At 50.3% G+C, this 12,035-nt stretch overlaps 1 protein-coding gene across 4 annotated transcripts in view; it reads right to left on the reverse strand.

Annotated features, from left to right (window-relative positions):
- Tarbp1 (tRNA guanosine 2 -O-methyltransferase TARBP1) overlaps positions 1-10,193 on the reverse strand; it is a 48,874-nt gene extending 38,681 nt beyond the window's left edge. For all 4 annotated transcript variants that reach the window (XM_085681917.2, XM_085681918.2, XM_085681916.2 and 1 more), the window contains exons 1-4: positions 9,357-10,193; positions 4,724-4,821; positions 3,478-3,547; positions 515-663 (exon numbers count right to left, since the gene is read on the reverse strand). In XM_085681917.2, coding sequence (XP_085538043.2) covers positions 515-663; positions 3,478-3,547; positions 4,724-4,821; positions 9,357-10,167 — 1,128 coding nt within the window. In that variant the 5' untranslated portion in view covers positions 10,168-10,193. The remainder of the gene's footprint in view (positions 1-514; positions 664-3,477; positions 3,548-4,723; positions 4,822-9,356) is intronic.
- Positions 10,194-12,035: the final 1,842 nt, after the last annotated feature.

Raw genomic sequence — 12,035 nt, forward strand, 5'->3', positions numbered from 1 at the left:
CATTTAAGCCCAGCACTCTGGAGGTGGAGGAAAAAGGAACCAGAGTTCAGAGTCAACCTTGGCTACACAGGGAGCCTTAAAGGCCAGTCTAGGCTACATGAGACACTGTCTCAAAAAGCAGAGCCTGGTGTATGCAGATCTATAAAAGACCTCCCTAACTGCTGCTGCGGCCAGAGGCTCGCTGTGTGGTCTGCCCACTCATCCTAACTCAGGAGGGCAAAGCTTTCCCTTCTTCTGCGCCCTTGTTCGCCGACGGAAGCCTGGATGCTCTCTCCCTCTCCGTCTCTCAGGTTTTCTGAAGCCCCCTCATCACATCCCACTGCCCCCAACCTCCACACAGAGGACTTCCCCTCTCCCTCTTCTCCGACTCCTATTCCAGGCAATGGCTGAGACTGGCAGCTTGCCCACTGGGTGGTTTTTCTCTTATACCCAAAAGATCATGTGACAGAGATGACCTTCACCTTCTCCATTGTTCAGAAGATGGCGAAGGAAGAAGGGGCTGGGATGTCATTACCTCCGAGAGTTCCGGTGAATACGGAGGCGATCTCACGGCATACAGCTCCAAGAAGTGGATCACACCTTCTCTGGTCAGGATTTTATTCTCGCTTTCAAACATTCTTGTATAAATGCACATGAGCCAGGAGGGATGAACGAGCCAGCAGCCTGCGGGAACAAGTACCCAACTAACACACACCTCAGCTTTAGATCCCTGCGTGGAGACTGAGGCTCACACCACAAATCTGTGTGCAACAGAGTCACACTGACAGCGTGAGAGCTCCGGCTTGGGGAGTTTGTTCATCACACACCCACAGAGCTTGTGGAACCCAGTCACCTCAGCGGTCAGCAGTCTGGATGCACTCAGCTACGGCAGGCACCACAGCACTCAAGACAGCACTGGTGTGTGTGTGTGTGTGTGTGTGTGTTTATTTTATATACAATATTCTGTCTGTGTATATGTCTGCAGGCCAGAAGAGGGCACCAGACCTCATTACAGATGGTTGTGAGCCACCATGTGGTTGCTGGGAATTGAACTCAGGACCTCTGGAAGAGCAGGCAATGCTGTTAACCACTAAGCCATCTCTCCAGCCCTTCCCACCATTCTTAAACTGTGAGCAAGACACAGGCCCACTCTGCAACTCACTTTCCTCGGTGCCCCTACCATCCTCACAGAGCTAGCTCCCCATCCCAGGCTGGTCAGCTCCCAGCTCGGAGTTTGTATGTCACCCCTAGGTCAGGCCTGATTCCCCCTTCACATGAACTTCTTTTCGGTCCCTTCTCTGTTCTCTTCATAGAACTTGGAGCCAAAACTACTGTTTCATGGGAAAAAGACAAAACTCAAGTGGAAAATACTCCCCCGGCCTCCAGTGCTTGTGCACACTGACGTGGAGTAAGGGACCTCTCAAGTGAATGTAAAATTGAATCTAGAGTAAAACACAGAATAAGGGCTGGAGGGGTGGCTCAGTGGTTAAGAGCACTGGCCGCTCTTCCAGAGCACTGGGGTTCGAGTCTCAGCACCCACGTGGGGCGGCTCACACCCACCTGTAACCCAGCTCCAGCAAAGCTAACACCTTCTAGCCTGTGAGGGCACCTGCGTGCATGTGGTGTATCACACAGGCACATCTACACATTCACATAAATAAAAATAAGACTTAAAAATAGAACATATGTGTACCTTCTATTGATTGTTTCTGATTCTTAAAATAGTCTTTATTTAATTATACTAGAAACTTTTTTTTTAATCTCATGGTATTCTACAGCTAAATTGGTCTATTGTTTGTAATCTACCCCAACATGTTTTTTCAACTCTCCATCAACGGGAACTTTCAAAACCAGTCGATGCTATTTGGTTTGGCTTGCTAACCACCATGGGCAAAGCATGTAATGATGTAATGGGAGCATCATTTTAACAGCAAGAGCTTAAGAGAATGGCAGGATCCCATTAAATGCTAGCCCAGGTGGGACAGGAGAGGTCTACAGCCTGTGAAAGCTCTCTGTGTCAGAGAACGGCCTGAGCCATCAGCAGAATAAAGACCAATTCCTCAGAGGTCAGCCCATCGGTGAGTCACTACCTACACAGCGCAGTCCTCAAGAATAAACACATGCTAGAGCACCTTCCCATTCCTACGGACAGGAAGCCTCCAGCCTGCAGTTAGCTGCATCACTGGCTGAAGCTCGCCTCACAAAGCCACTTGAGGAAGCTCCAGGTTTGCTGTGTTTCAGGAGTGATCGAGGGCTCAAAACACATGGAAAGTCACACCCTTGAATGGCCTCTTCCTAAGAATTCCAAGACTCCTGAAACAGAATCTACCCCCACCCAGTCTGACAAAGAAATAGATGTGTATTTATATATTAAAAAGATATATTGAGGCAATAAGCCTGGAAAGCAGTCAGAAGTGTTTATCTATATTAGAAGGCTATTATTAGGGGCTGGAGAGATGGCTCAGTGGTTAAGAGCCAAAGGTCCTGAGTTCAACTCCCAGCAACCACATGGAGGCTCACAACCATCTGTTATGAGGTCTGGTGCCCTCTTCTGGCCTGCAGACATACACACAGATAGGATATTGTATACATAATAAATAAATAAAACTTAAAAAAAGAAGGGTATTATTATAAAAATAGCCCTACCACAAAAGCATTGGCAGTCTCTTATTTGTGTGGGTGTGGAGGGGTACATGTGCATGTGTCCCAGCATGGGCACACGTGTGTAGAGGCCAGAGCTTGACATCCGGTGTCTTCCTCAACCCCTCTCTACCTTATATATCAAGGCAAGGTCTCCTGCTGAGCCCAGAGCTTGCTGATCTGGCTAGTCTATCTAGCCAGCCCACCCAGGGCTCTCCTGTGTCTGCCTCAGGAATGCTGGGACTGCAGGCGGGTCACCAGACCCACAAGGCATTTATATGGGTGCTAAGGGTCTGAACTCTGGGTCTCATGCTTGCACACCAAGGCCTTCGCCTACTGGGTCCTCTCCCCAGCCTGCTCTGCTAAGGACACACACTGAGATTTACAGAGGAAATCAAAGGAAGCTGAGCCGCTGGAGAGGGAGCAGCGGAGGACCTCAGGGGCCCAGGAGACGAGGCTGCCCACTGTGTGCTTCCGCCATGACCGAGACAGGCCCCGGTTCATCACACATATTCTTTCCTTTAAAGAAAGGAAATAGTTTGAAATTTTTATAATAAACTGCTTTAAAAGTCTAATCATACCTCTAAGTTACTGGAATCTCTGCAGCCATTGAAAGCTATGTTCTAAAGAGATGGGTAGAGGGTACAGTGTGGACACCGGGCCAATGTGCTCGGAGAGCGCATACCCACAATGCCAGAGGCCAGCATCGCTTGCTGGAGGCACTGCAGGTTGATCCCATTTCCTCCTCACTGTTTAATGGTTTTCCCAAAGCCTCTGATAGATAACGGTTAGTTACAAGATCGGGGGACTAATGTTATTAAAGCAAACGAATGAACAGAACCAAAAAGCAATCGTTACCATTTTCCTCTGATACTGCGTATTCAAACAGACTGTTTAGCTTGGGTAAGACTGGCTTTATGACATGTATCTAAAAACAAGAGCAAAGAATCTCATGAAAAAAATCGCACGAAATGGCTTTGAAACCTTGGGGGAAGGTTCCTGTTTACATAACTGCGGCCTTTCTCTCGCTGCTATGTCTGAAACAGGTGTCAGAAGCCTGGTTCCCCCAGGTCTGAACAGCATCAATGATTCATGTCTGTGAGACTTGGCAGCGAAGCTGGGGAAAACTGTTCAGACCCCGGTTACAGACCGTCCTAACTCACAAAGGATTGTCTGACCCCAGAAGCAGGCAAGGCTGGGAGATTAAACGGTAAATGCACGGAAGCACTTATCCAAAGTCCCACCATTGTCGGGGTCACACACTGGGAAGCACTGCGGATTCAGAGCTCAGGGTTCCGGGGTCTCTTAGACCATGCTGTGACAGTTCAGCTAGAGTCTGACTCGCAAATTTCAAAATAACTTTAAATCTAAGTTTCTAAAATAAATAGTCTATGGGTTAACCAACCAAAGCGACCCAGCTTCGGTCTTATCTGAATTTAGAAAGGCTTCCTAGAGCCCATCCTGCATCTCAGTACACTTAGCATGGGGCAGGGTGGGACATGAGGACTGACCCCTCCTATTGACATGTATCCACAGACACTGACCATGGTCTGCAGCTTACAGACAGGGGCTCACGCATAGGAACCCTTAGCACAGGAACCTTAGAGCTGAGGAGTCTTACACACTGGGACCCTTTGAGATGAGAACCTCTAGGAACTGTACAGACAGAAACCCTGACATGTTGGGACTCTTACAGAGAGTGTGACCTTTAAAGAGCAGGGCTCTCTACACCAGGACAACTGCACAGGTGTCCTCTAGAAACGTGTCCAAAGGCCATACTCTTCAGGACTTACTTCAGACGAACTGAACCCAAAAGTACGGGGGAGGGTCCAGTAGTTTACACGTGGTAACATGCTGAAGCACCCCGACAAATACAGCAGTTAGAGAATGCCAAGGGGGGACCAAGTGAGACTAAATTTTTGCACAATCACGTGAATCCACTGAGAGCATTCTTTAATTTCCTGAAACAATTCACATGCTATCTTAAACTGTATCCATTTCAGGAAACAAAGGATTCGGTCATGCTTATACAGGCTGGCCTTCCCATGAGGCCTGAAAAGGGGTCCATAGGCTGTAGGATTCACTAAGATGGGAGAGCACACACCTGATTTCCTTCCAGGACTTCCATGATCAAGATATAGTTTTCCCAGAACTTTAGAAGCTCGTCTTTTTTCTTCTCAGACCACCAGAAAAGGCTTGGACCTAGGAGAGTTTTAACAGGAAAAGAAAGTCAGTTCTTTCTTTAGCAATGTGGTTAAGGCCTTCATCACAGCAATTCTTAACTCAATTCCAGTGTCACCAAACAAGGCAGCTGCTAACCTGGGAGGGGACCCACTTAAAGGGCTTGGGAAACAGAAATTTGTCGTTGCACACTCTTTTACCCTGTGTGAAGATGCGTCACTGTGATTGGTTTAATAAAAAACGAAACGGTCAATAGCCAGGCAAGAGGCATAGGCGGGACTTCTGGACAGAGAACTCTGGGAAGAAGAAGGCAGAGTTGCCAGACAGACAGAGAGGAAGCAGGATGGGTAATACAGAGTAAAGGGAACTGAGCCACATGAAAGAATACAGATTCAAAGATATGGGCTAATTTAAGTTATAAGAACTAGTTAGGAACAAACCTAAGGTAAGGCCGAGCTTTCATAATTAATAATAAGTCTCCATGTCATTTTTTCATGAGCTGGTGGCCCAAAGAAAAACCTTTCTACAGAAGTTCTGTTTAATTTTATTTTGTTGTTGTTGTTTGCTTGATTGACTAATCTTGAGTTTGAATTTTTGCTTTTATTTGGGTTGAGGGATTTTTTGAGGGTGTCTATCTCAGCAGCAGAAAAGTAACTAACACAGAGGACAAGTCCAGAGGTCCCAAGTCCGGAAGAGAAGCGGAAAGAGCCAGCCAGGGAGGAAATCACCACTGACAAAGCTCAGGAAAACTTCCAAGTGTGTCGCACACGAGTGAAAGAGGAGACTCCAGGATGCCAGGGACCTGAACCCCAGGAACCTCCACGGGGAAGCCATGGGCCATCCTTAATCATTAATTCATCCTTAATCTTAATGGGATCCAGAATCATCCCAACTTCCCAAAAGCAACAGTAGAACCTCCAGCTTCCCAAACACAGCTGGATGGATGGAGGCCTTTAAACTTGGATGAAGAGGACCCTCGTTTGTGCGGCAGGTAGCACGCTGTCTCATAAAATTTGGATAGAAATGTTTCCCCCGGCTGGAGATGGGTTGATCAAACCATCAGTCGAGCTATAGAGACAAAATGAAGGTGTGTAGACCGTCTCCGCTCTGCTCTGGAAGCAGGAAGCCACACATGAGCATTTCTGGCAGAAAAGGAAATGACATACAACCCACAAACCCCTGAACGTTCAGGGGCCATCAGAGAGCACAAGGCCAAAGGACAGGGCTGTGGACCACAAGCACCATACAGTAAAAGTACAGCTGAAAAAAATCACAAGACTAACTCACAGGAGTACTCCAGAGAGAAAATCCAATTTGCAAAGCTTTGGGACTGTTTGTCTTTGGACCAGCCGCTGTCACTTCTGTAAAACCCTGTGAGGTCACTGTGTTCCCCTTTCCACAGTGGGATTCATCCCAGGAAAGTCCAGCAGTGCATTAATTACTGGGCATACCTCCCTCATGCACTGTATACCTCATGCACATGACTTTCCATGGCTGTATAATCTTGATATACAGAATATATACCAGGTGCCTTGAACTCTGGAAAAGATTCGAGAGAAAGGAAATGATTCTCACTCAGGCATCGGCCAGAACAAAGCTGTCGCTTGGCCTGGAGACTGGAAATGCCAGGCTCCGGATTTTACACTATAGATGTTATCTCTAGGGTTCAGATTCCCTTTAATTCAGCTAGCAAAAACGCCAATGCTCACTCTGGTTGCCATGTTTACCACAATGCTGTGTCTCCAGCGCTAAAGAACTGCTCAACATTTATCGATTAAAACGTGTAGCTTAACAAACCACACACATGTAATTAACACACAAACTCCCTCTCTTAGACATCAAAGCTTTCTTCTAATTCACCCCTTCTTAGATATGTCCAGGCGCTTCACAGCCACACCCCCTCTGAGACTAATCAGCCGACTGGCGCCTGCTTGGTCAGTCTTATCTGTCTTGTTGGCCCTAAAAAATGCATGCCTGGTACCTTTGTTGTGTCAGAAAGAATTGTTGATTGTGTCTGCGTGGGTATGTAACCTGGAAACCTTGTGGGATCCAGAGATCATCATGGGCAGAACACAGGAAGAACAGACGGGACACGATGAGATTTATGTGAGCTGATCTGTTCCTTCACCCTCGGATCTTTCTAACCAGTGCTCACTGGCCACAGCCTTCCTCCTGGACCCTGAGACGTTTAGGGGGCTGGCACCCCACATAAACCTCCATAGTACAGAAAGAAAGTGTCCCCCAGAAGAAAGGGCACACAAGCTGCTCCCCATATTTGGTGAAGCACGGAGGAAGGGGTGTTCTCCACCCTCGAACAGGAGTTCTTACAACATGGCATTGTGAGGGAGCAATTAAAGGCTCTGAGTTGGCAGAGAGAAGAGATTAGAACCCCCGGGAACCCCGAAGGGTCTGCACGTCTGTCTTAGTCTGTGGACAGAAGGACATGCCCATGTCCATGTCCCACAGGGCGCTCACTGCTCAACAACTCCCCACCCCTGGCTGTCACTGGAAGCCATCTCTGCAAAGGGGCCGAAGCCCCTGTCCCTAACCTGATAGCAAGCAGAGGCTAGCTACCTCTGGAAAGGAAGAGGGGCAGAAAAGCTCTTCTGAAACTGCACTGAGAGGCCACTAGAAGTTCACTGCTAGGGAAAGGCAAAAACCAACCAATTCCTGCTGGATCCACCCCTGAGATAAAGCTGGTGGGGGGGGTGGCAATAGGGGGGTATCAGAAGGAGGTGAGTCAGAAGAGGGAGGGTAGTCTGAAGCGGGGGGAGACCAGATGGGGGGTTGTCTGAAGAGGTAGGGAAAGACCAGATGGGGGTGGTCTGAAGAGGGGGGCGGTCTGAGGAGGGTCATGACTGTCAGAGAGGGTAGGAATGGTCTCTGTGCTGGAGACCTCTCTCCAACCACAGCGAGTGCAGCAGACACTGAGAGCACTGGCTGCTCCAAGCCTTTCTCCGGGCACAAGACAGAAGTTACAGAGAGGACCCAGAGAAAGCAGGAAAAGCTTCAGCCCCAAAGCACAGACTCACAAGTCTAAGATGCCACTGGAGAGGCAGCCATCAGAAGCAAAGCTATAGGCCCCAACTGTCATGGCTCAGCAGCCAAAGCATCAGGAAAACTTCAGACTCTCCAGTCTTCACACCGTGCACGAGGAGACCAGAACCTCCCTCCCCAGAACTAAGTAAGAGAGCAAGGAAGCTTGGCAACAGCGACTCAAAGCCCGCTCAACCACAAACCAGGTCACTCGACTCAAAGCCATGTGCTACGAACCTGACGGAAGTTAAAGGCCCATCGCTAAGCAGAAATATTTACTGTCTCTACTCATCATAAACAAGAAACAACTCCATGGCCCAAAGATAAAACAGAAAGCAAAGCCAAACTCAGACATCCAGCCAGCTACTGGACACGCGAAGAACCGTTTTACGTCAAAGGACGTAACAGGAAAGCTAACAGAACAGAGGAACAGATGATCAGCTGGGGACATGTCAAAAGATGGGAAGAATTTTGTTTTGCTTTTTAAAGTTCAAATGGGAGCTGGGAGGGTGGCTCAGTGGGTAAAGGCACTTGCTGCCAAGTCTGGCAATCTGAGTTCTGCCCCTGGGATCTACCAGGTGGAAAGAGAGGACCAACTCCCACAAATTACTCTGACTTCCCACAACGGTGTCACAGCATACACGCACAATAAATATAATAAAAAGTTCAAATGAAAATGACAGACATGCTAACCCATGTAGAAATATCATCGTGGCATGCGCTTGTAAGCCCAGCTGAGGAGGCAGAGGCAGAATGGGGGATGAAAGATTAGGATCCATGGTCAGCCAGTCTAGCTAAATGCTGAGTTCTGGATTCAAAGAGAGACCCTGACTCAAAAAATAAAGTGGAGAGTGAGCAAGGAAAACACCTTCTGTTGACTTCTGGCCTATAAACACAGTCCAACACATACACGCTCATACACACATACACGCGCGCAAGCACGCACACACGCGTGCAAACATTAACACACCCTGCTCCTACAGTTCCCAAAGGGAATGTCAAGAGACCAGTACTTAATTCTGTACCTCAAGCTTCAAGCGTTAACGTGGGTCACACCATCTTTCTTTCGAATGATACAGGGGTCGACCCTTCCTTTTTCTATCAGGATGTCAGGGCACGGAGCAGGCTTGGGGTACAGCTCATGCCACCGCCATGTGAAGTATCACAACCTACTCTGGGTCCACTTTCCCAAAGCTCAAGCGGAAATCGGTGTAGAGGTGCCACACGCAGGTGCCAAATCCCCTCAGGATGAGGTGGATGGCCCTTGAAGAGCTGGTTTGGGGAAGCTGGGGCAAAGAGACAAGCAGGTACCAGGCTGGAGAGATGGCTCAGTGGCTAAGAGAACTTAATGCTTTTCTAGAGGACCAGGGCTTGGTTCCCAGCACTCACAACAGGTAGTTCACAACCGCCTTTAACTCCAGCTCAAGGAGTTCCGATGCCCTCCCAGGCACCTACACGCACGTGGTACACACAGGAGCACATACATTGACATATTTTTAGAAAGAGAGAGAAGTGGGTACCCATTGTGTCCTGGGGACCGCAGGTACAGTCCATCGCCAGCTCAGCAGACACCTGCACAGCCCTCTGCAGCAGGTAGCGCGCGCGCTTGCGCGTGAGCGCGTCCTGTGCGCGGCCCAGTCCAGCCTGCACGGTTCTCCAGAAGCGGCCGCGGAGGCGCGCGTCGAGGTCCTCATGGCGCGCACGAGCCGACAGTAGTTTCTCGGCCAGTGCGCTCAGCACCAGCAGCTCTGGTCCAGTGTGGCTCTCAGCTCCGGGTCCCGGGAAATCCAGCGCGTCCCAAGCCGCTCGTAACGCCGGTTCTGCACTCTGCGCCAGCGCCGGCAGTAGGCGCGCGCCCACGGCCGGCGGCGCGTCCCCGGCCAGCGCCAGCTCCACGGACGCGCGCGCCAGGCGACGCAGCAGCGGGGCATCATCGAGGGCGCGCAGACACGGCGCCACGGCGGCCAGAAGCTCCACAGCCGGCACGTTCGGCAGCTCGCGCAGCGCGTCCTCGGCCAGCGCCACCGCCAGTTCGGGCCCGGCCAGGCGCGCGCACGACCGCAGCGCCGCGCTCGCCGCCCGGAGCACGCGCGGCCCCGCGGGCCCTCCGCCGGGGGACGCGTGCAGCCAGGGCACCAGATGGCCCCTGGCCACTTCGTGCGCCGCCTCGGCCAGCCCACCGGCGCCTGCGCCGCTCTCCTCTAGCCGTTGCAGCACCAGGCGCAGAGTCTCCGCCCGCTCCGCACTCGCCTCTCCGCCACACAGTGCCCCCAGCAGCGCGCAGGGCTCCCGGCTCTGTGCCAGAAGCGCGTCCGCCAACACTCGCTCCATCGCGCGGAGAGCCGACCCCGTGCGCGTGCGCCGGCCGCTCTAAGCGCGAGTGCGCGTGCGCAGCGAGAGATTCCCGCCCACACACTCCCAGCCAGGCGTAGAACCGTCTGTAGTTCCTTCCGCTTTGATGGAGGGGAGGGTCCTAGAGCCCTAGGGTATAGTGCCTCCTGCCACTCTGTCCCTTACAGTTTTTAGCAAGAAGAGTCGCTGCAGAGACGTTCACTGTAGTATTATACCAGTTCCGGTCCGGGGATCCTGATTAGAAAGAGGTCTGGGGCCCAAATTAACTAGGAGGCACCAAATTCACATAGATGTCCGTCGCAGTCCCCCAGTCGACTCCGTTCTAAAACGCTCCTTTGAACTATCACAAAGACCCTAACACAATGGAGACAAAATGCACTCTGGATTTACGTGTTGAAAATAAGCCATGAGGGAGATGAGATGGCTCGTTGGGTAAAGTGCTTTCTCTGTAAGCACAAGAATCTGAGCTGGAATCCCCACGGAGGGGTAACTGCCATCCCGCGTGATGGAGACAAGAAGATCCCTGGAGTTGCTGATCAGCCAGTATGACTGAGGTCAGTTCCAGGTTCAGTGAGAGAACCTGTGGTTTAGGAAGCAAGTGATAGCAGGGCGTGGTGGCACACGCCTTTAATCCCAGCCCTGGGAAGGCTGAGGCAGGAGAATCACCAGGAATTTGAGGCCAGTCTGGTCTACATTCCTGGTCTACAAAGAGATACCTTGTCACAAAAACAAACACACACAGGTGAAAAAAGACGCCACACACCAACCCCTAGCTTCTATAAACACACACACACACACACACACACACACACACACACACACACGGTGTGAGCCTCGCACCTCACATGTTAATGCAAGCATATCCTCCACACACTGACAAGTCATGAAATCAGATTGCACATGACTGTCATTATAAGCAAGCACCAGAAGCCTGAGGCCAGAGAATCACCAGTTCAAAACCTGCCTGGGCTACAGAATGAAATCAAGGTCAGTCCTGGCAAAATAGTGAAACTCTGCCTCCAAACGTAAGAGGGCTGGGGAAGCTACTAAGTGGGAGAAAACATTCCCAGCAGATGAGGTCCTTGGGTTCAAACTGGGGGGGGGGGGCAGGGGGTTAGGGAGGTAACGTGGATAAAGTAAGAATGACTTGGGGTGTGGGCATCCAGGGTCTCACACTTAACAGAATAGGCTGCAGCTGAAAGCATGGTCTCAGCACTCTGATCTCAAAGCCCTAATTCAAGAATACAGATCAATACTGGTCTGGTGGGAGTGTCACCCCAGCCTTTGGCATCCAAATACCCAAAGTCTGCAATGTTCTGATGGAAGCTTCAAACCCAAGCCCCCTCCCTCATCTCTCTTCAAATCCTGCCACCTCTCAGAGAGCCGGCCAAATGATGATCCTTCCCCCAGAGATGCTCAAGACCACTCCTACAGGGCATTTAAACTGCCTCCCCTGAAACAGACTTGTGGCTTTCTGTTCTCTCTTTCCCATCTCCTTTCATCCAGGAGAGTTCTACCCTTTAAACCTGGGCTTTTTCTAATTTTGTTTGCCTTGATCTGATTTGGATTGCTGCATCGGCGAAGAGGCTTACGGGGTGCAGAACTTTTAGGATACTTCACAATGCCATCTGCTGGATCCCGTGAACAAACTCAAAACCAGGCTTCCCTATGTAGTTCTGTATTTGTGACAGTTTCCATTGCTGATTCAGACTCAGACAAAGAAGACCTCATCTTGACATGCACATGGCTGGTCTCACTCCTCACTGAAACCTGGGTTTAAATGAAAGAGTGATGTGGATTCCCTTTGTCTTTCTAAGCGTGAAATCTGCCTCTTAGTCAACGAGGGA

Source organism: Myodes glareolus, chromosome 22, assembly GCF_982192425.1.
Source record: "Myodes glareolus chromosome 22, mMyoGla1.1, whole genome shotgun sequence".
Classification (NCBI taxonomy): domain Eukaryota; kingdom Metazoa; phylum Chordata; class Mammalia; order Rodentia; family Cricetidae; genus Myodes; species Myodes glareolus.